The 23,336-nt window shown below is 33.9% G+C and overlaps 2 protein-coding genes across 6 annotated transcripts in view; both read left to right on the top strand.

The window, feature by feature from the left end:
• Positions 1 to 778: 778 nt before the first annotated feature.
• LOC128220095 (chymotrypsin-1-like) lies at positions 779 to 4,962 on the top strand. The gene is made up of 7 exons (XM_052928353.1): positions 779 to 797; positions 1,228 to 1,450; positions 2,384 to 2,495; positions 3,338 to 3,446; positions 3,762 to 3,833; positions 4,378 to 4,517; positions 4,801 to 4,962. Exons 1-7 carry the CDS (start codon positions 779 to 781, stop codon positions 4,960 to 4,962), a joined length of 837 nt encoding a protein of 278 aa, XP_052784313.1.
• Positions 4,963 to 7,821: 2,859 nt separating this feature from the next.
• LOC128220099 (uncharacterized) overlaps positions 7,822 to 23,336 on the top strand; it is a 70,158-nt gene continuing 54,643 nt past the window's right edge. The window contains exons 1-10 of one of the 5 annotated variants that reach the window (XM_052928360.1): positions 7,822 to 7,918; positions 9,139 to 9,217; positions 13,037 to 13,123; positions 13,763 to 13,813; positions 14,934 to 15,093; positions 15,323 to 15,483; positions 15,619 to 15,792; positions 16,329 to 16,503; positions 21,225 to 21,370; positions 22,625 to 22,781. In XM_052928360.1, coding sequence (XP_052784320.1) covers positions 13,078 to 13,123; positions 13,763 to 13,813; positions 14,934 to 15,093; positions 15,323 to 15,483; positions 15,619 to 15,792; positions 16,329 to 16,503; positions 21,225 to 21,370; positions 22,625 to 22,781 — 1,070 coding nt within the window. In that variant the 5' untranslated portion in view covers positions 7,822 to 7,918; positions 9,139 to 9,217; positions 13,037 to 13,077. Of the gene's footprint in view, positions 7,919 to 8,222; positions 8,295 to 9,138; positions 9,218 to 11,077; positions 12,106 to 12,170; positions 12,743 to 13,036; positions 13,124 to 13,762; positions 13,814 to 14,933; positions 15,094 to 15,322; positions 15,484 to 15,618; positions 15,793 to 16,328; positions 16,504 to 21,224; positions 21,371 to 22,624; positions 22,782 to 23,336 lie in introns of those variants that run through there. The other 4 variants (XM_052928358.1, XM_052928359.1, XM_052928362.1 and 1 more) reach the window with 4 other exon arrangements.

The following is a 23,336-nucleotide window of genomic DNA, read 5'->3' as shown; positions in this document are numbered from 1 at the left end:
TCAATGTCACATGGCCGTGAAGAGTGCAAATCGTTGAATATAGTACTAATAGTATTTAGATTTGCCATCAAATCTCTTCTAAATAGGGTTTTATTGTTTCTCACCACTCAAATAATAACGGCGCATGATTACTGAATGCATTGAACGGACTTCAAAATGCCTTATGATTGGAAAATCGATTTCTCTCATCACCAAGTAGTAAATAGTGCTACATGCGTTAAGGCTGAAATCGGTGTATGACCCTTTGTTATTATCCTTTCCTAATCTCTCATTGACAATGCGCATATTAGTGGCCTTACAAAAATCAAGCATGCAAGTCCCACGTGTGTTACATAATTGATCTTGAGAGGCCCGTACTCTAGTTTCGTTAGGTAAATAGTCCTCCGAGTCTAAATCGGATACTACATTATCGTGCAAATTATGATCTGGCCTATCACCTACTCTACAATTCCAGTCTCCGACTAGTGATTCTTTCCCTTGATTATTACAGAAATGTGTTTAAAAGCTGTTTAACATTTAAAATTAATTTATCTTAGGTAACGGTTATGATGATGCCTTCAGCGTTGCTAAGTGGGTCAAATCTTTATACCAATTAAAAAACCAATTTCTAATTAAGTTATATTGAACAGCCCAAAGCGTTCAATATACATTATGGATTACATGGCAAAGGAAATTATTTTATTTAAAAATTTGCTCTCAGAAAAACGTTCATCTAGTTTTTTACCTTAAATATTGTATGCTCTTAAGAAAAAGTGTCATGCTGTTCTTTTTCGCGTATATGTTTATGGGAATTACTGGTAGGTGTGCACTATGTTATACTATGTTAAATATATACTCAGATATTTTAAACATTTACAATAAGATGTATATATTCAAACAGAATTCAAAATATTTTTGGAATCTGTGACGAAAATGGTTTACATATATTACAGATCGTTTACGTGAACTATGCAATTGGCATATGTTTGGGAAATTTCAAGCGAAACCAACGTTATCACATAGAACTGTTTTTTTTAGTATGCGCACTCGTCTAAATGTTTCAAACGCAAATCATACTATTTAAACAGCATTTCAACTTCGGATATGTTCTCTTTTGTTATTCTTAGTTTTGACAAGAACATTGATTTCTTCATCGATATAATAAAAAATGCCCTAATATGTATCGCTTTACAGTCGTAAATCGTTTCTTTGTGTGTGAAATGTCATGATAATTCGATTGTATTCAAGTGTTTGTAGATGGACTATCGGCCCACACCCTACAACAAGGGATCGACTCATACAATAATGGAAAGAAACCTGACAGGAACATTATCGATGGCGAAGACGCAGATCCTGGCGAGTTTCCGTATCAAGTCCGAATGTTAAGAGATGGATTCTTCTTCTGTATGGGGACAATTCTTGACGAAACGACAGTGCTGAGTGCAGCCCATTGCTTTAAAGACGGAATCGAGTGAGTGATGTTTATAATTGTAAAGCTTGTAATTCAATTAACCATTGGCAATATTGCTAAATTTGGATGCCTGCTGAACCCATACCAAATTGGTATCATTCGAACCGTTATTAATTGCTGATTGTTTATATGTACAAATAATGACTAATGTCGTAATGACATAAAGTTCAAAGCGTGTTGTTGTTGTTTTGCTTTTTTGCTTTTTTGCATTGTTGTGCTTAATTTAATTAAACTCGTAGCAAAATGACCTATTTTGCAATCTCTGTAATATTCTATTCGGACTAAATACTGTTTATGTGTTTTCTGCTCATAATACCTTTCCACTTGATACCACACCAATATAGGATCACCATGGATCCAAAATTAGAATGTTTGTTTAATGAGTTTCACATATCAAATGATAAAAGTACATGAGAAAAAGGGGCCTTAACACATCTCAACATTTTGTGAGCTTCTTGAGTGATTTTGCGTATCCTCAAAATGTTTTTTTTTAACTTAAGGGTAAGTCCTCATTCATTTCGAACATTTTATGAGTACAACCGGGGGTGATTTTTAACCTTTAAAGTTAACAATATTTAAATGAAATTCTATAAAAATAAGCACATTAGTCAAAAGTTTTAACATACTGTAAACACCGTTCAATGACACAGGGTCAACGCCAAAGACATAGTACACAAAAACAAACAATCACAAACCAGAAACATAGAACAACAGCACAAAACTCCACAAACAACACAGTTCACATATAAAATATAAAAACCTAGGGGTGTTATTGCTGAATATGGCCGTCTCGTAATAATTGTTCCTGATACTCATATCATTTCGTGTTTATATAAATCAGTTGGTCTAATTATCACACACTTGTTCGAATTCACTGTTAAAGAAATTGATTATGTAAGAGGCTATTACATCAAAACTTTCTAACATCCACAGGGGCTTTACTCTACTCAGTGAAGGGACGAAATACCAGGCTGTGGCCGGAGATTGGGACATAAGAATCGATGAAGGAACAGAACAGTTTTCAAACATCACAGGAGTTGCTTTGGTAAGTCTGACAGAGAAGGGGCATACGATAGTTAGACTTGCGTAATCGAGTGCCCTTTCATTGATCAATTTCTTTGTACATTTGACGTTTCTTCTACCATTGTAACTAATTGCTTTTATTCATTTGTGTATGCCGAAATATTCAGCTACCTACGTTTGTCTCCCATCTATAAACATGTGCCTAAGTGCTACAAACTTCGCATGTGCATATTGTTTGCTGACTGTTTTCTGCTCTGTTGTAGAAATTTATTCCACGTTATAAATCATTTAAATCTGGGAGTAGTTATTGGTCCCAGTTTCAGTACTTAAATTTCCAGGTTTTCTATTCATGTATAAACAAATATAAGATACTTTATATCCTTGAGGATCATTATTCAATCTTAAATCATAAGTATAGTTATTTGTATAGTTATTTGATATGTGTATGACTTTTTTACAATGAAGGTTTTCCTGTATCAAGCTAAAGCGTATAGGCGGTGCACATAATACGTTTCTACTGTAGATATACTTGCATTGACTTAATGACAACCTTCAGACAACTGCCGCTTAAGTCAGGTGGTTATCGATGCCTGAAAGGTTCCTATCGCTGTAAACCGTCACGCAGTTATTTTTATATGTTGACCACGAATGCTTTAACATTATAAGCTTATCAAATACTATGTTTTGTTATGTTATACTTATAGGTCATATTATGAAATGTTATGTAATTGAATATTAAGTCGAGTTTTGTTATATGTTTTGTTGTGTAATGTCATGTTGTGTTTCTTGCATTAAACAAGTAAACGTTAAAATTTGGATACATTTTAATTGTACCTTTCTTGTATAAAATATATATAATTACAGCATCCAAGGTACAACTCAGCTGACATGATGAGCTTTGACGTGTGCGTCCTGAAGGTGGAAACACCGTTTGTGTTTAATGACTTTGTAGCTCCAGTGAAACTTGTAACAAGTATGTATTCTATTTAAGTTGCCACTCCTTTTTCGACTAATGATTATGTAGCCACAAGTCAAATATGCCACTGAATTCCGAATAAGTGCAAACACATATCTACTAGGACTGGAATCATAAATACTTGTAATAGGACAGAATGCCACATGAACATATTGTATGAGTGCATACACTCTGATACCATTTGTGAATAGCAATAAAATGGTATTAATCTTGTCACTAAAAAATTGTGTAAATTCCAGTGGTTTGTATTTGCATTTCGTAATACTTTAAAACAGAATGGTGATGATCATTGCACTGTCAGTTTATTTACAGACAGGGAACTAGAACAGAGGGTTCGACGTCAGAATGAGTGTTACATGGCAGGCTTCGGGTTTGCTAGTCTCGGTAAATTTTATTAATTCGGTTCTCGTGTAACAACTGTACCAAAAGTTAGTGTTAAATCATAAAAAGGCTTTGTTACAACGTGTTTTTTCTGTGCTGAAAAAAACATATTTTTGACAGTTTTTTACCCGTATTATTTAGCTATGGTAGTATTGATTTATTACATGTTAGTTCATTTGTTGTTCGTAACAAAGTTTCCTTCTGTTCTAAACTTTCCGCTTATGGTTCACAATTGCAAAAAAATCGCTCACTGTGCAATTCCGTGCGGGTGCGGATTGTATGCGTATTGGATTAATTTGCAGGGATTATCGACCTAACCATCGTTATTTTACCACATAATGCACACACTAACTACGTTTTTTCTCTGATTTAATTTTCAACAATTTTAATAATTTCTGAGCTTTTCTCTAGAACTGACCGGTTTCATGTACCAATGCACTGTATAAAATCTTGCAAGTTTGCCAAGAATCGATATCATTATGTATGCACACTATGTCAATCCAAAGACAGAGAAAACAATTTGAAAAAGATGTTTTTAATGTTATAGATCCTCTCATTCTTCCAAACATTCTCCAAAAGGTGAAGGCAAAGATTTATCCAAGAAAATTTTGTGATTATTTTCCATACGAGGGACGCTGGAAAAGCAATGTGCTTTGTGCCTTCGCCCCGCCGAAAACGGCTTGCTTTGTAAGTGTTTGAAAACAATACTTGATTCCTTAAAATAAAATTCGAGTTACAGTGTTCCAAAACAATTACAATGGTAAAATTACCTAACATTTCCACAGACGTCCTTCCTAACTTAACATTGCTTTAACCTTTTATAAAAGTCCGTTAATCATGCCTTATTGCTTATGGTCAAAATAGTTTTGTATGTATACATAGTTGAATTTGTTGCGATGAATTGAAAGATATATCAGTCATGCGCACAAAGAAATATATTTACGCGTATGTTAAAAACATCACAATACAGGGCGACAGCGGAGGACCATTGCTATGTAAAACAGCCAAGGGGCAGCATGTGCAAGTCGGGATCATACAGTTCGGTCGTTGTGGGTATTATTCGGGAAATGCTAGAATCTACTCGAGTAGGGAATTTATTATGGAGCAGATGAAAAAAGAAACTCTTCCGTAACGCGCAAGAAATGACAGCTAAAGGACCGGACAAAGTACAACTGGAAGGTTACTCTGACGTCACAAAAGGATCTATTTCACTATTTGTTGTAGTTCAGTTAATGATGATTGCATACATATATTTAAAGTGTTGTCTTCTTTTCTTTTTTCACTGTATGACATGTCATGCACTTCAGAACTAAAGCTATAGTTCATCGCGTTGAATGTATCGCTTGCTTGGAGCGCTAACTTTCGGAAAAGGGAAATGAGTATTAATTATGAGTAGGATATATGTAACTAGAATTATGCGTTCCACTTGTTAGTTCAATATGTTATGCAATATATGTAGAAATGATCCAATTCTGGAATTCAGGTCAATTTTGTAAAACTCTGAAAGAGGTTAAAACAGCAAAGTTGAGTATGCATATACGCTTGCTTTATATTTCGATAAACATTAGATAAGACAATTGAAGTCTGCCAAATTTTGACAATTCATATATCATAACTCAAGACTTGGTACAATCTTGCTGTTGATCGGGAACATATTATCATATTGAGCACAAACATTGTAACTAAGCTTGGTAAAGATTTGATAACTAATAAATAAGTTTGAGAGTTGAAAAAGTAGAAATAAGTTTTCAAATGTTGACAAATCAAGACCAACAGCTACAGTAAAAAATGAGATCTTCATCGAACGCAGTGGAGATATTACGCCCATAAATATTGTAACGAAATTTCGTAAATATTGGATAACAACTCATCTTATATGAGAGTGGCTAAAGTTAGTCAGGTTTTTGTTTGACAATTGGCCGTAACTCTGGGGTTAACAGTGTGATATGGCGTTGTTATAACCTTTCAAATTTATATGTTAAACGTTAAAAAATCACGTTTACGTATATTTAGACATAATGTTTATCTAGTGCGTTGATCCGGTACCGTTCCACTACTCAAATTTGAATGGTTTGACCTTTGACGAGGTAATGACACGGTTTTATAGTGTCCAATAGCTCCTAAGTATGTACACATATGCAGTTTATTGCTCAGAATTCTGTGTGTGCATACTCCCGGGAGAGACTGGAATTGCTCCTTTTTCATACTTGACTTGTTCCTGAAAGTACTTTAACTTGATTTTACATTGTACGTAATAATGTCACCGGTTTTGAGCATTTCAAAGATCCCAAATCCTTACATAAAGGTACTGTGCATACTTCTGCATATACATGCCCCTGCGGACAGGTTCTGTTACCGTGCTGGCTCTGCTCCAAAGGGTAAACAGTTTGTCTTGACCTCTGACGTAGTAGGGTACCTGGTTTTAAGTGTCATCAAATTATCCTTAATCGTTCTCAAACTGACTGGGGAAGCGATGGTCCTTGATAGTTATAGGATTGCCCGGAAGAGCCGGGACCAGTTCGAGTCTCAATGGTAAGTAACCTCTGTTTGACCTTGCTAAAAATAAGTTTGTCGGATACTTGCGTTCCCCCAGTTTGCAATACATACATATAGAAGTTTTGTTAAATATTTTATTAAGAAATAACATTTAACGCAAGCTTTTTATTCCTGTATACGCAATGTATGTTTCGATCAGTTAAGTAATGGTGTTTTATACTACGAGTAGCACTATGGAACCATGCATAAAGGACTTGATAGCATACTAAACGACTTGTGTTTTTTTTTCTTTCGGTTGTCGACTCCTGGTTTGAGCAGTGATTAGTGCCAGTGACGTCAGTATTGTTGCATTTATCTTTATAGTCAAGGAGCAATCTTACCTTCGACGTGTCAAAATATTATTGATATAGATTGATTGATCCCATTTGCTGCCCATCCATAGGTCACAGCTAACATGTTTACGGTAAATCTAAACTTGACCAGGCTGTACTTTTTAAAAACCAGACATGTAAGCAAGTAAAACTATTAACCATCAAGCAATTGCCAGTTTTAAACTGTTTTCTTTATATTGTGTTGCATGCTTATACGTAAAAACAACAGTTATGTTTAATCGTCAAAGGAGGTACTATAAATAAAATAGGAAATACTAGTAACAACTAATGATAAAAAAGATTCAATTTCAGCTCAGACCCGGAAAATCTTTTTTTGATTGTCGTGGACCATATACATCATAAAATTATCATTTTTGTCGGAACGTTTTGCTTTATAGATAGTTGGTTAAAGGAAGCTTTCAAGAGGCCCTGTTTAATTCGTTTCTTATATTTAATATTACTAAATAAAGGAAAGCGTCAACGCCGGTTATGCCCTCTCAGCTAATTGACATACAGTGATAACACAAAGAAAAATGGCCTAAGTCATGTTGGGTTTTCAATATTTCAACGGCAATACACGGCATTCATCCTACATCCATCAACATGTATAACCAGTAAAATTGCAAACGAACACTATGATAAAAGGATGCTAGCAATGACCTTAAATATTAACTTGAACATGCGCACAAAATAAAGTAAACGCAATATATATTTTAATCACATATGACACGATGATTTAAAATCAATGAATTGGCTGAGAATTATGAGCAGCTACAGACATACTTCACAACAGTAATATAATGGGTAGAAATTAATAAGGCTTTATATGATATGCAACAACATAATTAATAAATAAACTCATCTAAGACATATCATTTACTTAGATCAGAACAATAATTAAAGCATTAACAAAGTGGTAAAACAAACAGTGGTCACATATTCCTTCCTATTACCATGGTAGTAAAACTCAATATGACCCTTTATCGACCCTAAAACTTCCATTGTTTGAGTCTTAACCCGTACCTTACCCAAAACTGACTTATAATTTTAATGTCGTATTAAAACGAGCAGAAAGATTCACAAGCATTTTTTGTAAAACATCGTTTTTCTGCCGGTCTTGGGACGTTTTGACTGACATTTTATACTTCGGATTTCGGATATTTGAAGAATTATTTTGATTGCCAGTGACTTTACAAGGATATATTGACGTCTCCTGTATTGGTGAGTATAACTTTTATAAATTATTATGTAGTTTATCTGCATTTATTTTTACAAAAACTAAAACAGGGGATAAAACATGCTGGTTTACAGTTCCAAATCGAAATAGGACAACAATGCACCATCGAATTTCTGAAAATTCATTCATTTATCTACAGAGTGATGCTATCCATTTGATTCAGTAATCTATCGTATTGTTCCACAAGGGCTATTTATAAACACATCGTTTCCGAAAGTGATCAAAAACAAGAACAATTTGATGACTAATAAGGCATGCAACCTTAAAAGCCGAGAGTGTCCGAATTAACCAGGAAGTATTTTTTGTTTAATTAAAATGCTAACCTCTGTAAATAGTGAGTTATTTTGAGTAACCATTGAGGTAGGTTTATGTATAGCATTATTTTATTATATTTAGATTGCTATTCATAAGGGGCTGCCAATTCTTTTTGCATGAAAATTGGTGAAATGTTTTATAATTTAAATAAATAAGACATTTGCATTTTGGATATTGTGATCGGTTTTAATGAAATCAACAGACCTGGTTCTTTAGGGATATGATGACTTTCGATTTTAAAACAAGTATATAAACTAATGGGGAATTGGTTGTTATTTTTTAAAAATTAAAAATCTGTTAAGCTGAAGTTTGTTTTCGATTATGCGCATTTTTCTGCCAATGGGATTGCCCGATAAATCCAGTGTTTTATTGGTTAATAAGAAAATGCAGACTGGCTTATTTATAGGCATTTTACAATTGAAACTAAGAAAATAAGCATTTTTTAATCTTCTAAACAGTTAATTGGATGACTACCAGTTTTAATTGTTTATAAATCATACATTATCATTAAATACCCAATGCTTAAATAATGATGGGAAAGCTTCAAGTTTCAACATATCAGTGTTTTTACGTGTAAATTTCAGGAAACATTTTTATGTTCTGTATGCAGTTCTGTGTAAAAACTATTCAACTTTTCAAACATTATTACTCTTCAAATTTATTGGAATTCCTGTTATGATTTCCATTGCTGTCATTAATTTTCAACTCAATGTTGTGATTATTCATTTGAAATGATTTTAAACTTCACATTCCATGAATGGCTGTTCTTACTTTTTAACTAAATCTTGTGAGAATTTTAACACATTAGTAAGTCTGTCAATTTATGAATGGTCAGTATTGTCATTTATTGTTTTTTTCCCCTTTTAATTTGATTTTGTTTTCCTTTCAGTGAGATATAAAGCCATATAATACATCAATGTCACTCAAAATCAGCCACTCAGAATGATGGGAAGGATTGCAGAACTGAGGTAATAAAGATGCATATTTATCATAGAGAATATCTCATAACATGCCATTTGCTTAATCTTCTTTGGATATATATATATATATATATATATATATATATATATATATATATATATATATATATATATATATATATATATACCTCATTGTAAGTTATTGAGAACTCTTTATTTATAAACTGTGACATAGATTTTGTATGATGACACATGTATTATTTTTAATTGCTTTTCATTTGACATTTTGTTCTGAGCTATGAAGTTGAATTGATTCTTCGTTTGTTCAAGGACAAACTTTTCGATAGTGTGTGGACCTTCGACGGTGTCATTTACGTTAAAGACAAATCTCAAAATTGCCATAGGATTTAAACACCAGATGTCTTCGAGTCTTTAAAGTCAATGACAAGCCTTAATTAAATTACTTTGCTTTCTCACGCAGTATACTGCGTAGTACTACAGTGCAGATTATTTAACTCGTAAACATTTCATTGAGATGAAATTACAAGGTCGAGCGATCCAAATTTATATCCCCGTTGTAACCTAATCTTTTAAAGGAACTCGTTCACATATATTACGATGATAATGCTTAACTTCTTATTGGTCTAAATGCCTTATTCAACTTATTATTTATATAGACAAACATCAAAAATAAAGAAGTTGGAAAAATGGTTAATCTGTGAGAGTGCAGGTTTAAACGTACTTTAATGACATGTGTTCCTTATGTTGACAATGATATTATTTTTTACCGTTTAACTAAATAAATTGGAATAGCATTATGCACTTTCGTTGAGCATTATTTTTCTTTTTATTAATTGTCCGGAAATTATTCTTTATCATACCAGTATGTATGTATGATTTTGTTAGCTGTATTGGTTTGTTGTCATGCACTGGCTGTTACAGTATTGTTTTGTTTTCATGCTTTATTCACTGCTCCTGTTCGTGATTTATGCTTCCATGTATGTATCCATCCCGCATCAGTAAAACCGTTACATACATGGCCTTTTTATTCATTGTGGATATATATCCCCCCCCCCCTTAAATACTAATTAGTTAGTCAGAAAGCCTTATTGTTTTGGTATTCTCGTCGGGTACATGTACACTCTCTGCCACACTGTATGTATTTGTGTGGGTTTCTGTTAGCAATGTTAGTCCTCATTTCAGGCGATATTTACACAAACCCCGACCCATCCGGAAATAATGTATCTGGAATCTTCTCAACTGGTTTACATCATATCTTTCCGGTAGGAAACAAAGAGTAGTTGCCTAGAATTCTTCCTCATCTTGGTCTGATATGCTTGCGGGAGTGCCCCAAGGCTCTATTCTCGGACCTCTTCTTTTTCTCATTTATATAAACGACATCGTTGATGATATTGAAGCTAACGTTATTTGCAGATGATACTAGGATGTACATTGTGGTCGAGACACCTGTGCTTCAGCTGCTGTAATCAATGCTGACCTTCAGAAACTACCTACTTGGTCAACTAAATGGCTTGTCACTTTCAATCCTTCCAAAACAGAATCAATTATTTTCCCTAGGAAACGTGATAAAATGATTTACCCCCCCCCCCCCTTGCATATGCACAATACTCCAATTCAAAGTGTTCTTTCTCACAAACATATTGGTATCTGCCTTTTTCATGATGCTAAATGGAAAGATCAGATTACTTCTGTTCTCGACAAAACTTTGGGAATCATGCGTACCCTTAAATTCATTCATTCTCGTGCCTGCCTTGAAAATATGTAGATAAGTTTCATAAGACCCCTTTTGGAGTATGGGGACGTTGTCTTGGACACCTGTGAAGCTAACTTACAGAGTGAACTCGAATCAATTCAGACCGAAGGAGCTAGGATAGGTACCGGTGCCACTAAACTATACACAGGGTCTTATGGCTGATTTGAAGTGGGACACTCTTGCATTTTAAAGAAAAAAACACAAGCTTGTTCATTTTTATAAGATGAGCAAAAGCATGACACCTGAATATCTATCATCGTTGATGCCCACCCAGTCTCTGGTCAGATATCCTCTTATAAACGTTCCACTACCAGTTTGTCACACCAATTCAGATGCGTCATCATTTCTTCCTGCTTCAGTCCGATATTGGAACTCCCTTCCAGTAGCAACAAGACACTCGAAAACAGTCCAATCTTTTAAAAACTTCAAACACACTCGACAAAATCATCTCCACTTTTCAGTTCGCGCCGCAACCAAATCATGCATTTTCGCCTTGGACTTGGGTATAGTTCGCTTAACCATGATCTTCACAGAAAAAAATATCATTGACTTTCCTGTATGTACATGCAACGCTATTGAAGATGCTTCCCATTTTTTCATGATATGCCCTTTATACTCCACCCAGAGACAGCGATGAATCATTGAACTTCCTTGTGCACCAACCATTCATAATTTACTTCTCGGTGACGATCGCTTAACTTTTGAACAAAACAAGGACATATTTCTGTGTGTGCAGAGGTTTATATCAAGTTCAAGGAGATTCTATGTTTGGGTCTGTTCGGATAGTGTTCGGTGTCGAGGGCAGGATGTCATGCATGAGATGATAAACCTAATATATAGCTACATGTGTTCGAAATGATAACAGTATACTAGCAAATATATCACGCATCTTATTTTAGGCATCTTGATCGGATTTAAATATTTTAAGTCTATTGAACTTAATAACTATTAGGAAAGGAGTTTACATAAACTTTTAGTAACTTGTTTTCCAATCCGTATAATTTGTATTGTTGTTAATATACCTTGTATATGTAAATTTGAAATAAATACTGTTTGAACTAAATGTTCACACATTCAGCTTCAAGGAAACGTTTGCAAAACAGGAAAAAAACATTTTTCTAATAACGTCAAAAGTGATGTGTCATGATTTGATTAGGAGGAGGTAAGTACAATTGATTTTAAAATTAGTTCTTAAAATTGATATTTTCAGTCCCTAGTTTGAAGTGAAAATATCCAAATTTTCACTCTTATTATTTCACTGATTAAACTCCATATATAATCGAAAGGCATGACTAACAATGAAATAAAAAATATTATAAAACATAAACTCTCAATCAGTAATTCAGTTTTGATAACAGACACGTTTTTCTTTGCAATTTAACCGATATTATTGTGCTTACTCACTCACTCACTCACTCACTCACTCACTCACTCACTCACTCACTCACTCACTCACTCACTCACTCACTCACTCACTCACTCACTCACTCACTCACTCACTCACTCACTCACTCACTCACTCACTCACTCACTCACTCACTCACTCACTCACTCACTCACTCACCATATATCTATATCTTTGAAACTCAATTCCGAAGTTAAGTCACGGGAATTGCATTAACAATGAATTGTGCAAACAATTGATATAGTCTTACCATTACAGGATAAACAGAGCGTTAAAATGTATCTGAATTAAGTACCTATCCAATTACTTGTTATTCCTGATTTATCTCAATAATTATTTTCGATTCACTCTTTCTTGCCGCAAGGATATAATGGATTATAAAAAATAAATTAGCGTAAGTGAAAACGGCAATAGTTGTGTTTTACTTTTGTGCTGAATATTTAACTTTTTACACTGATTTGTATTCTTAACAGTGGTTTGTTTAGTTATGAATCCCAATTTTGCACTTAAATGAAATTTATTATTACGAAATGAATTGATGATATAGATATCGTTGTTATAAACTTACCCTTGTGTATAGTGGTAAAACATTTGCTTAGGGAGAGCAATATTTGATAAGCATATAGAGAATTCTGTATCCTGTGCATAGGAAGGGCGGAATAATAGTTTTTTCTTCTGTTTTGCTTAGGTAAGACACCATATCATATATCAGAGTCGACCTCACCAACTATGCTAATGGGCGGAATAATAGTACATCACCTTGTCTTTTGCTTAGGTAAGTCCCCATATCAACAACTATTTTAATAAGCGGAAGAATAGTACATCATCTTTTTGATTGCTTAGTTAAGACAACATCATATATTTAGAGTTGACCACCACCAACTATGATAAAGGGCAAAAAATAATAGTCGATCTTCTTGTTGGTTTCAAAAGGACAATATTTCATATATTAGATTCAACCAGTATAAAAAATCAAGTCATTTGAATGTATTATGTGTATGTATGAAACAAACTGTAGCCAGGATTGATCTTTCTTGGGAGTTAAGAAATTAGCATACCACTCGTAAATACTGGGTAATAAATTTCACCCCAGTGGTTGCATGCCAACATAATCTACCTTAATACATGAATAATAGTTATATAGGTTATTGCGACTAAGATATTTCACAAACAACGGTGCGATCATATAACGTTAACACACTGCTTATTCAAATTTAATTGACAGTGTAATAGATACCCAAATGCACAGATAATCGTTTCTGCTCGGTCAAAATTTCGTAAAGAAATACGACGGTGCGACTTTTGTTAAATTAAGTTGGTTTATGGCATTCATAAATCTTTTTGTGGGTTTTAATATTATAAACGGTGTCTAGTTCAAGAATGCACTGTATCAAAATACCCTACTTATTTACAGCCGCTTGTGTTACCAAAGTTGTCATAGCGCAGACATCGGTGCAAACAGAATGTAAGTAAATTGACAATCCTTATGGCGATGAAGAACTGTCATTTTAGAATGTAAATTTATTGTAATGATATTTTAGTCATACCAGAATCTTTTTATGCATGGAATATATGAATGACTGCCTATAAATGTTTTGAGAAAAAACTTTCAATGCTTGTAAATCAATGAACACGGCGTCCGAGTGTAGTGGAGATACAAATTACAAACACATACCATTATAGATGTTCTTTTATCTCCTTTTCATAATAATAATCCCACCAACATCAACATTGCAGAGAGGAATTGGCTAATGTTAATGTTTGTTTCATTTTATTTTTAATTTCATCTGAGAAATTGCATTTGACTTCTTTTTATCCCATAACATTCAGAAAACACGAAATTGATATAACGAAGTATTGCCGTTTAGATCCATGCTCTTCAATATTTAGAATTGGTGAATTTCGAAATCAAAGGTTTCATGAACGCTGACCACGGAGCTCATAGTGATGTAAATGATAAACTTTCACGAAATGTGATCCTTTGCATTGGCGAAAGCACTGAAATAGGTTTCGTCAATTTAAAATTTATTAATGATCTAGGCAGAACCAAAATTGCAGGAAGTTAGTGAAAATACCACCAGTCGTTACCTAGATCTTGGCGTATTAAACTATTGAAGCTATGTTAACGAAACTTAGTATGAATGGAGATTCTGCATGTCTTTTAATTTATTTCGGCCAAATATGATATTCTAATGAAACAGCCAAAACATAATTACCTGTCTTATTGCTCATCTGCAATATCCAGAGCAGCAAATGAAAGCAAAAACAATAATTTTGTCGGACAAACATTCTGTTGATATGGCAACTAAATAGTTGACATACCGATCTTTAACTTCATCTTGGCATAACTTAAAATGTGATTTGTTCATGAATCTTGTTATATGGATGGGGGCATCAAGGTGATTATGCAAATTCATGGAACCGGTAGGTGATTGTCGTATTACTAAAACACTCCGTGTCTTCTCAATTGGGCAAACTGTGAAAATGACAAAACATATCCACAATCGACATTTGCATTAGGTTTCAATTTAATCGGATCTTCTGCAAAGTATTTTAACTAAATTCACCCTTAACTTATTTTCCAGATGACTTTAGCGACCTTGATATACGTCTAGCTGGCGGTTACAGCAATCTTGACGGACGTGTCGAGAGAAAATTGGACGGAATTTGGGGCACGGTCTGTCGTGATAAATTTGGTATGAACGAAGCACAAGTGGTCTGTAAAATGTTGTCGCCCGATCTATCGTAAGTACTTATATTTAAACATTATTTATCAAAAACTGCCCAAAATGTACCTCTAATATCGAACTTCTTTTAAGCTTTTTAAAATACCTCGTAATTAAAATAAATGCTATCTAACCATGTTTTCGAAACGTTAAGTATTCTTAAAGCAATATATGTCAAAAGCACAATGTTAGTATTTGAATATAGGTTTAAATGACGTAAACTCGAACATCTTTATTTTATTTCAAAGAGCTCTCCAAGTTATCAACGATACAAGGTATGGACCTGGAACTGGTCCAATATTTTACAACCAGCTCGCTTGCTCTGGATCCGAAACGTCTATCGATGAATGCTCAAGTATAACTGGTGAACAGTGCGAACAGAGCGATGCTGCTGCTGTAGCATGTTCAGGTAAAACAATGTTTATTTGTTTAATTCATCGATCTATATAGGGATCATAGGTTTTGTTGTCTACTATTACCAACGTATTTATGTATATCTAATAATGGTAATACAAGTAAAATAATAAAACATTTTTTGTGACAGTGTGTCCAAGCGCTGATGAATTTTACTACGGAGATTTTAGTAACGTTTCCCTGACTACAGAGGGACAAGTGTACCACGGAATATGCAGCAACGGCACCGACGAGTACCCTTTTTCATTCACCTGTCTTGACAATGGAACATGGATACCTACACTAAATAATTGCGGGCCTTTAAGTAGGTGCAATGCGTACATAAATACTTGCCTTTGAAAAGTAAAAATTATTTATGGGAAAAACATTTGCATGATAAAAATGTATTGAGCAATAATCTAAAATCACTGGTTGACAGCATGCAGTTTATTTTAATTATTTATCAGACCAATGCAACTCTTACACAGAGTGATACTTGAAAACTTGTTACTGCATTACTTTTAAAAATTTCTGTTTTGGTGGTAACTATTTTGCGTTTCAACAAGTTTAATAAATGTGACTTTTCCTTCTATAAGGAATATATTAAGAAACTGGTTATAACTTTTAAACGTTTTAAACAGAATACTGCTTATGCTGCTGCTAGGGGCATTTACAGTCTTATACTTACAATATTACCTAGTTCTGTTCGGATATATTTCGTGCCTGTTAAAATTATTTTGACCAGAATGTTTGCCAAAATGAACAATCATCTTTACTGTTGTCCACGCTAACACAACATAAATATCGAATAAAGGTTAATATTAAGCTCAGAATGAGATGCTTCTATCAATTCATTATCAGATATCACAGACGTTCGTTTTGTAAACGGTGCTGGACTTTATGACGGTTTTGTTGAAATCCTTGTTGGAAATACATGGGGAACACTTTGTGGCTGGTCATATTGGTCTACGCGCTCTGCATATTCTTTCCAATCATTCGGTTTGGAACGCGTTGTGTGTAGCTATTTTGGCACCACGTAAGTATCTAAGTTAAATTTATATTGAATTGAAGACACTTAAGGCTCTTATCACCCGAGATATTTTGTTAAGGGGGAGGTCTTGCAATTTTGATATTCATGGGGATAAAAAATGCGATGTTAGTCGATTTTCAAGAACAAAGTGTTTGATTATCTTTAAATAGTTTGAATTTGCTAAGTGAACTAGCCGCAACATTTTGCATATACGACGTCCTTTATCACAGTTGAAAGACAGTGGGAGAAAAAGCCTCTACCATGGTCACTTGTGTAAATAGGTTCATCTCAAGCCTCGCGCAGGGTGTTCTGCGGAATCTCGGCTAACTTCGTTTCCGAAAAAGGTTGGGATGAACCTATCTTACATTCTCGGCCATAGACGATACTTATAATTTTAAATTAAGGATGTCTGAACTCTATTGTCTACTCGTTATTTTACATATTTGTTCGTTTTATTTGGTATCCATGCATATTTCCACGGATATGTCCATGATATTGCTTGTTACGAGATATTATGTCACTGTAGCCTTTATATACTTAGATAGCCAAATGGTTATTGTTTGTCATGCGTATAGGGTTAATACACCTTTATGAGGTCGTTATCATCTGCAAAGGCCCTCACAATGGTTTACAGCCCGAGTGCGTAGCACCATGAGAAACGTTTGTGTTTTACAAAGCTGTTAAATGTCACGAAAATGCAAAAGCAGTTAGTAAAAATTAACCTCCATAACAGGTGCTTGTGTGACGTCATGAGTGATGTCATTGAAAAAGTTTTACATTAAGCTCAATTAGGGCCTCAACATAAATCGGCAGTTGCATTTTTGTTTCGACACCATTTTTTGCAGTGTTCATTCGTTTCGAAAGTGTTTTTTTTTAATTGACTGGATCGATATAGACCTACTTTAACCTTTATTTGTTTAGACAACTAAATTAAGCCTGAAGAAATTGTTAACATGTTTTTGTTAAAATGTGCAGCATCTTCAGCATCAGAGAAAAAATATTTGACTTTTCTTTGTTTATTGCATACGACATAATGGAATCATGTCCATATAAGTCGTCTGTTCTGAATAAAATCCACAGATATAAGTAAAGTTCGGAGGAGTTGAACGTTTTAGACTTAATTAAGTGCCTTTAAAGCAAGCAAATAGTCAAAACAACTGCAGAAAGTACTATCTGGTAAAAGCACATCAGCTTGCCAAGCAAAGACAACCCAGAAGAAAATATGTAAGTTAAATGCGGTTTATTTAATTTGTTGATATTTGTATACAGCTATATATGGTGAAATTAGTTTTTGTGCAAAAGTTGGCATCGTTGACCCACTTTTGGTCAGAAACCAGGTCGCTCAGCGGTCATTGTGATGATGCAAGTCCTGATAGCGCTTATGTAAAACAAAAAGCCGGTCATTACGGCACGTGAATTTACTGAATAATACACGTTTACTACCGATAACGCCCGGGGTTTTGCGTTTTAACGCACCAAGATAACGGACCAAAAAAACACTTTTATGCAATAATATATATATCCGAATTGCTTGATATGTTTGTTGTAACCAACGTAACCGTGACAATAGCATATGAATGTGAATAAATGCCTGTGTGTGTGTGTGTGTGTGTGTGTGTGTGTGCGTGCGTGCGTGCGTGCGTCCGTGTGCGTGTGCACGTGCGCGTGTGCGTGTGCGTAACATGTGTTCGGTGCATTAAGGCGATGTACCTTCAAATTTCAATTTAGGCTTTGAATGATGTATAAATGCACGTACATAAATTATCCGTGTGCTGGTCGTAACTTTGTAGTGCACTCAGGGATTTTCGAATAAGTATGCACAAGTGTTCGGTACAATAAGGAGATGTGTCGCGAGTAAGACTCACGACTTTTCTTTCTTTAGCGTCACATTTTGTCATACCGATTTCTGTATATATATGCTCATAGATAGAAAATAGTATGTTGTGCTCGGATTGCAATTTTGTTATACATAACGCTAATTTACATGCAGTTTTTGCAAAATTTACATAAAACGTTCATACTCAAAATACTTAATCTTTATGAAAATTGGTTCGAAAAAAAAACCCGAATAGATTGCAGATTCTTTGCAAAGTTAAACTTAAGGGGTTACTAACGAAAATCTCTGTCACTGATTACACGTTATATATTCTAGATACCTTCCAAAAAAGCAGTAAAACACTACTTCAGATCTCTCTGCACTAGATCAATTATTGTATCAGATCGTAATAACGGGTTTTATTTAATATTTTAATCGTTAAATCGTTATAACTTTGACGAATGTGGGATGCAAGTAATGACCAAGGGCTGCTAGCTTAAGGTGACACTATTATTCAAAATCAATAAATACGAATGTATAAAAAACATAAACTTTGATAGATAAACCTTTAAATACTTAATACTGTCTAATGTATTTACAAAAAATATAATTCACTGATAACAAGATTGTAACCGTGATTTAATTGCTGAAAACGCAAACATATATTAAATGATTGGTGAATGCTGAAAGATTTACTCTGTTCTACTATCGTTTCATAAGGTAGATATACCGTGTTTTCTCGGCTTATTAACAAATTAAACTCGGTATCCTTCATAAGTACCATTATTTTCGACATTTATTCACCCCTTCTGGTATATTAAAACAATTGTATTAATTGTGGTAAATCTTATATGGGAGTAAGAGTTTATCTGTAACTATCTTATAGGCATGTTAATCTCATCACAAACTACAATTTAAACAAGGAATTCTAAAAACATGATTAACTTAATTATTTTAAAGGTTTTACAACGACTGATTTGGCAATTACCGAAAGTCAACTTATAAACACTAATTTTTCGGTCACTTGATTGGATTGTTATGGTTACTGTTCTATCGGGTAATAAAGTATTATGTGAAAAATCAATTAAAAAAATTATTTGGACCAGTAATTAATTGCAATAGATTGCTGGCCCAAATTCTTTTTTAAAATTGGTTTTACAAAAGGTCGCTGTAACGAACGTAATGTCCTCCACCATGTTTGTTTACGATTTATTTACAGATGTTATAATTTGGGACATGATTAACCAACATGTGCGGTTAAACTTTTGCCATCACTGTTAGCCAACAACTTTATGTATGTTTGGGATTCACGTACTTTTAATACGCGTTATGTAGTGCAATAATGAAAGTGAAGAAAGGTTTTGTTCTGTTGATTTGTAACAACACCATGGTAACTCGAGAAATACCGTTTGGCAAGCGGGCTTCTTTGCAGGCTTTTTATCGTCAAGCCATGTTGCTTCATATTTGTAGCAAGCTCATGTGAAGACGTACTAGTATCTTGAAATGCATTTAGGGTTAAAGGGGACAAGGTTATAGATTCTGCTACAAAAAATAGATTAGACTCTTTATGCTCAATTACATATGGTTTTAATGAACATTTCATTTATCAAACAAATGTGGATGGCACAATTTCATACTGGTTCCGTCAGGTTTCATTCGGGTTGAAGCTTTTAAGACGGGCTCCATATAGAAAGTTTAAACTGAAACAATGATAGCACTTGTTGTGTATAAAGTCCATGTAGACGAGTTTATTGAAAGTGAATTTAAACACAGTGTCATCATGATCAAGGTCTCAAAACGTACTGATCGAGGTAAAATGAATAGACTGAATGTGTAATTTATACACACACGAATAAAGGCCCTAAAGACCTGCATTTGGTAATGACAATGTCTAGGTCAAGGTAGTTTTAATTTATTTTTAGAAAAACGATTTTGTTTTTCTAGGAATTAGTTCAGAATGATTAAACGCGAAGCAGTTTTATGTAAAGAAGTGCCTTTGGACTCCATATGGAGTCTGTGGGACCAAGGTCGAGGAAGATGTTCTTATAAACAGAAAACAACGGGCCCCAATTTCTCAAAACTTCTTAAAGTTCACAGGCTTAAGTAGCTTATTTCAATTACCCAAAATATATACTTAAATTTGATTTAGATAAATGAAAATTGGTATATTGTAATTATCATAAAGATAATTCCTATTTAAGTCTAAAATATCTTAAAGTAGTAAATATAACACAAATTATAGAAAAGCAAAAAAAAATGAGCTTAGCTTAAACCTGTTAATAGAGACTTAAGAACTTTCGAGAAATTGGGGCCAGTTTCCATTTGATTGTTTGAGACATTCCGATGAAACTAGCAAACTCATGGGTTGGCTGTAATCGTACGGAAGAATATCAAGGTTGCGGCTGTTACTCTTTAGTTTTTGCGAGAAACTGCAAATATATTTTCGTATAAAATAAGATGAATTGTGACTTTGTTGCGATTGCTTTTAACTAGAGAGTTAATTAACGGATGTTTCGGTTTATTTCTTATTTAAAACTATATCACCCAGACGCAAAAATGACTATTTCAACCAGATTTTCTAACCATTTTGACGCAGTTATGATACTTATATCGTCGAAAAGATGTCCGAATCAATGCAAGATGTCGTTTTTTTCGACTTATAAAGTTTTACCATTGCAGACGAAATGTTATATTTTAGATTGTATTTGACTTCTTTCAAAATGAATGATGTCTATAAACACGGCGAAACAATATGTAACTCAAAAACAAAATATATTTGTTAATATAATAAATAAATTGTTTACTTTAGCACTAGCTATAAGCACGTAAAAGCATACAAACTCTTCCACAATTACTAACGTTTGATGGGTTACTTGATTGATGATGAAAACAACGTTTACTTTATACATAGGTCGACCATTGGTAACGTCTATGCGGCAAGAAATGTTGCTCCGATGATGGACCAGATCGTTTGTTCCCCACCGTACAGCTCCTTTTCGGATTGCATTTTTGACACTGTTACAACATGCTATTATAAATTTTATACAGCGTGTCAAGGTAAGAGTACAGTGTTGAATCTTTCATTGTATATTCGATGTGTAGAGTCATACTTTTGTTCGAACGGTATGATTTATAATATTAGTTCGATCTCTTATTTTCTATGTTTTTATTTACGTTGTGACGCACGACGGAAACGGCACTACTTAAAAGCAGAATGCTGTCATTGCAATTTGATTGGTTAGTGATTGTTCTATTATCAGAGAAATTTATTTGCAGATTATCAACACCTTGAACATACGCGTATGGGAACTGAAATAGAATAAAATGAATATATTGAGCATTTTTATTACGTTAACTTTTAAAGATACACTATTACTCTCAAATAAGATTTAACACATTTAATTAAATTGTTTAAATATACCAAAAAGGACGAACAGATGTCAAAAAGAATGGTTCTTATGAAGGATACCAAGTTTAATTTAAAAGAAATTTGCAGAAAACACAGTATTGCTGCCTTTTGAGATCATAGTAGATCGCAGAAAATCTTTTAGCATTCACCAATCACTTAATATTTTTGCATTTTCAGCTATTAAATACACAGTTATAATATTGTAAAAAGTAATTAATATTTTCGATGAATGAATTATTTAGTAAGTAGTTGAGGGTGTATCAATCAAAAAATATATTTGATTTACATGTGTATGTATTGATTTTGAATAAGAGTGTCACTTAAACAAGAATGGTTGATTGTATGTGCGGGCAGGATAATAAGACGGGACGGCGGGATGACGTCCAATAAGTGGTTTCCGCTCAATATATAGTGAAATATAGTGATAACTCTTGTTGTGTAGGACGCTAATGCTCAGATAATCTTTTGGTTTTAGCTGGGATCGAGGTCAAGATAACTGTAATGATGAATAGTACTGAATATTTCTACTCGATACTTTGAGATAGGAAATAAAATCTTTATTGCTTAAACTCAAAAGAAATCTAATGTTAAGACGAATTTTGGGGGTAATTTGATCAAGAAAAGTTGTAAAATTATAATTTCGTTAGAATTTAAGTGCAACTCGTTGTGTAAGGTGCTTATGTTATTCCGGGTCGATTGTGGGAAAAGTCATATATAATAAAAAAAAAAATGAAAATGGTTTCTGCTTAATATTTGTAATTAAGGCATTATTGAGTTTAATAACGTGTTACCAGCGTATTGTTTGCACATACATATTAATATTCTTCAGAATTTAAATAAATCATTTAATCGAGTTTTCTCATGTTATTGATACACATGCTGAACAGTTGATCGTCTTTCAGTAAGACCACTTAACATCACCGGTATACGCCTGTCAGGCAGAGGAGATCCTAACATAGGGAGGGTAGAGTTACAGGTCCAAGGCCAGTGGGGTACGGTCTGTGGAGAATCGTTTGACGCGAAAGACGCTACTGTGCTGTGCCGCATGATGGGATTAAAGTAGGTTGACTTTGACTTTGCTTATTTATTTGTTTTAGCTGACCTGATAAAAAAACTAAAGAGGTATCCTGTCGAGACATCGGGACTTTTAACAGATATGAATTATAAAATATGACTGTGTATTAGAAAGGGTGTATGGCATAGAAGGTTTTAACAATTATGATAGACAATTTAGGGCCTTGCGACAAACCCAATTATTTTATTGAGGACCCAACTAACAGTGAGCTTGGGCTAAAAAGCACGACGTTGACAGGGAAAATGAGTAACAATAACATGCATAAAACATCTGTCGGTTTTAAATTCAAACAAACAAATGTTGGTGCAATTTCAAACAAGCCGTTTTCCTCACATTTGCAGAATTTGCTTAAAAGATCATCCTCAGTTCCGTTGCTACATGTTAGATCTGGCAATATAGTGTTTTTCGTTTAATGGTTTTCAACTTAGTTTTAGCTCTTGTGAAAACTAAAATTGTTACTGAAAAAAATATGGGCGCATTGAAAGTACATTCCCAAAAACTTCCAAAAAGATTTGTTTTCCTTTATTCTTTTTCCCAAA

The sequence above is a fragment of the Mya arenaria genome, chromosome 15 (genome assembly GCF_026914265.1).
Source record: "Mya arenaria isolate MELC-2E11 chromosome 15, ASM2691426v1".
NCBI classification, from domain to species: Eukaryota; Metazoa; Mollusca; class Bivalvia; order Myida; family Myidae; genus Mya; species Mya arenaria.
Note: the sequence above shows the minus strand (reverse complement) of the source record. Positions and strands in the feature narration are given on the sequence as shown.

Coding starts and splice junctions, on each gene's coding strand:
- LOC128220095 (XM_052928353.1), top strand. Junction 3,447..3,761: donor TCCAGTGAAACTTGTAACAA/GTATGTATTCTA, acceptor GTTTATTTACAG/ACAGGGAACTAGAACAGAGG. Junction 4,518..4,800: donor CGCCGAAAACGGCTTGCTTT/GTAAGTGTTTGA, acceptor ATCACAATACAG/GGCGACAGCGGAGGACCATT.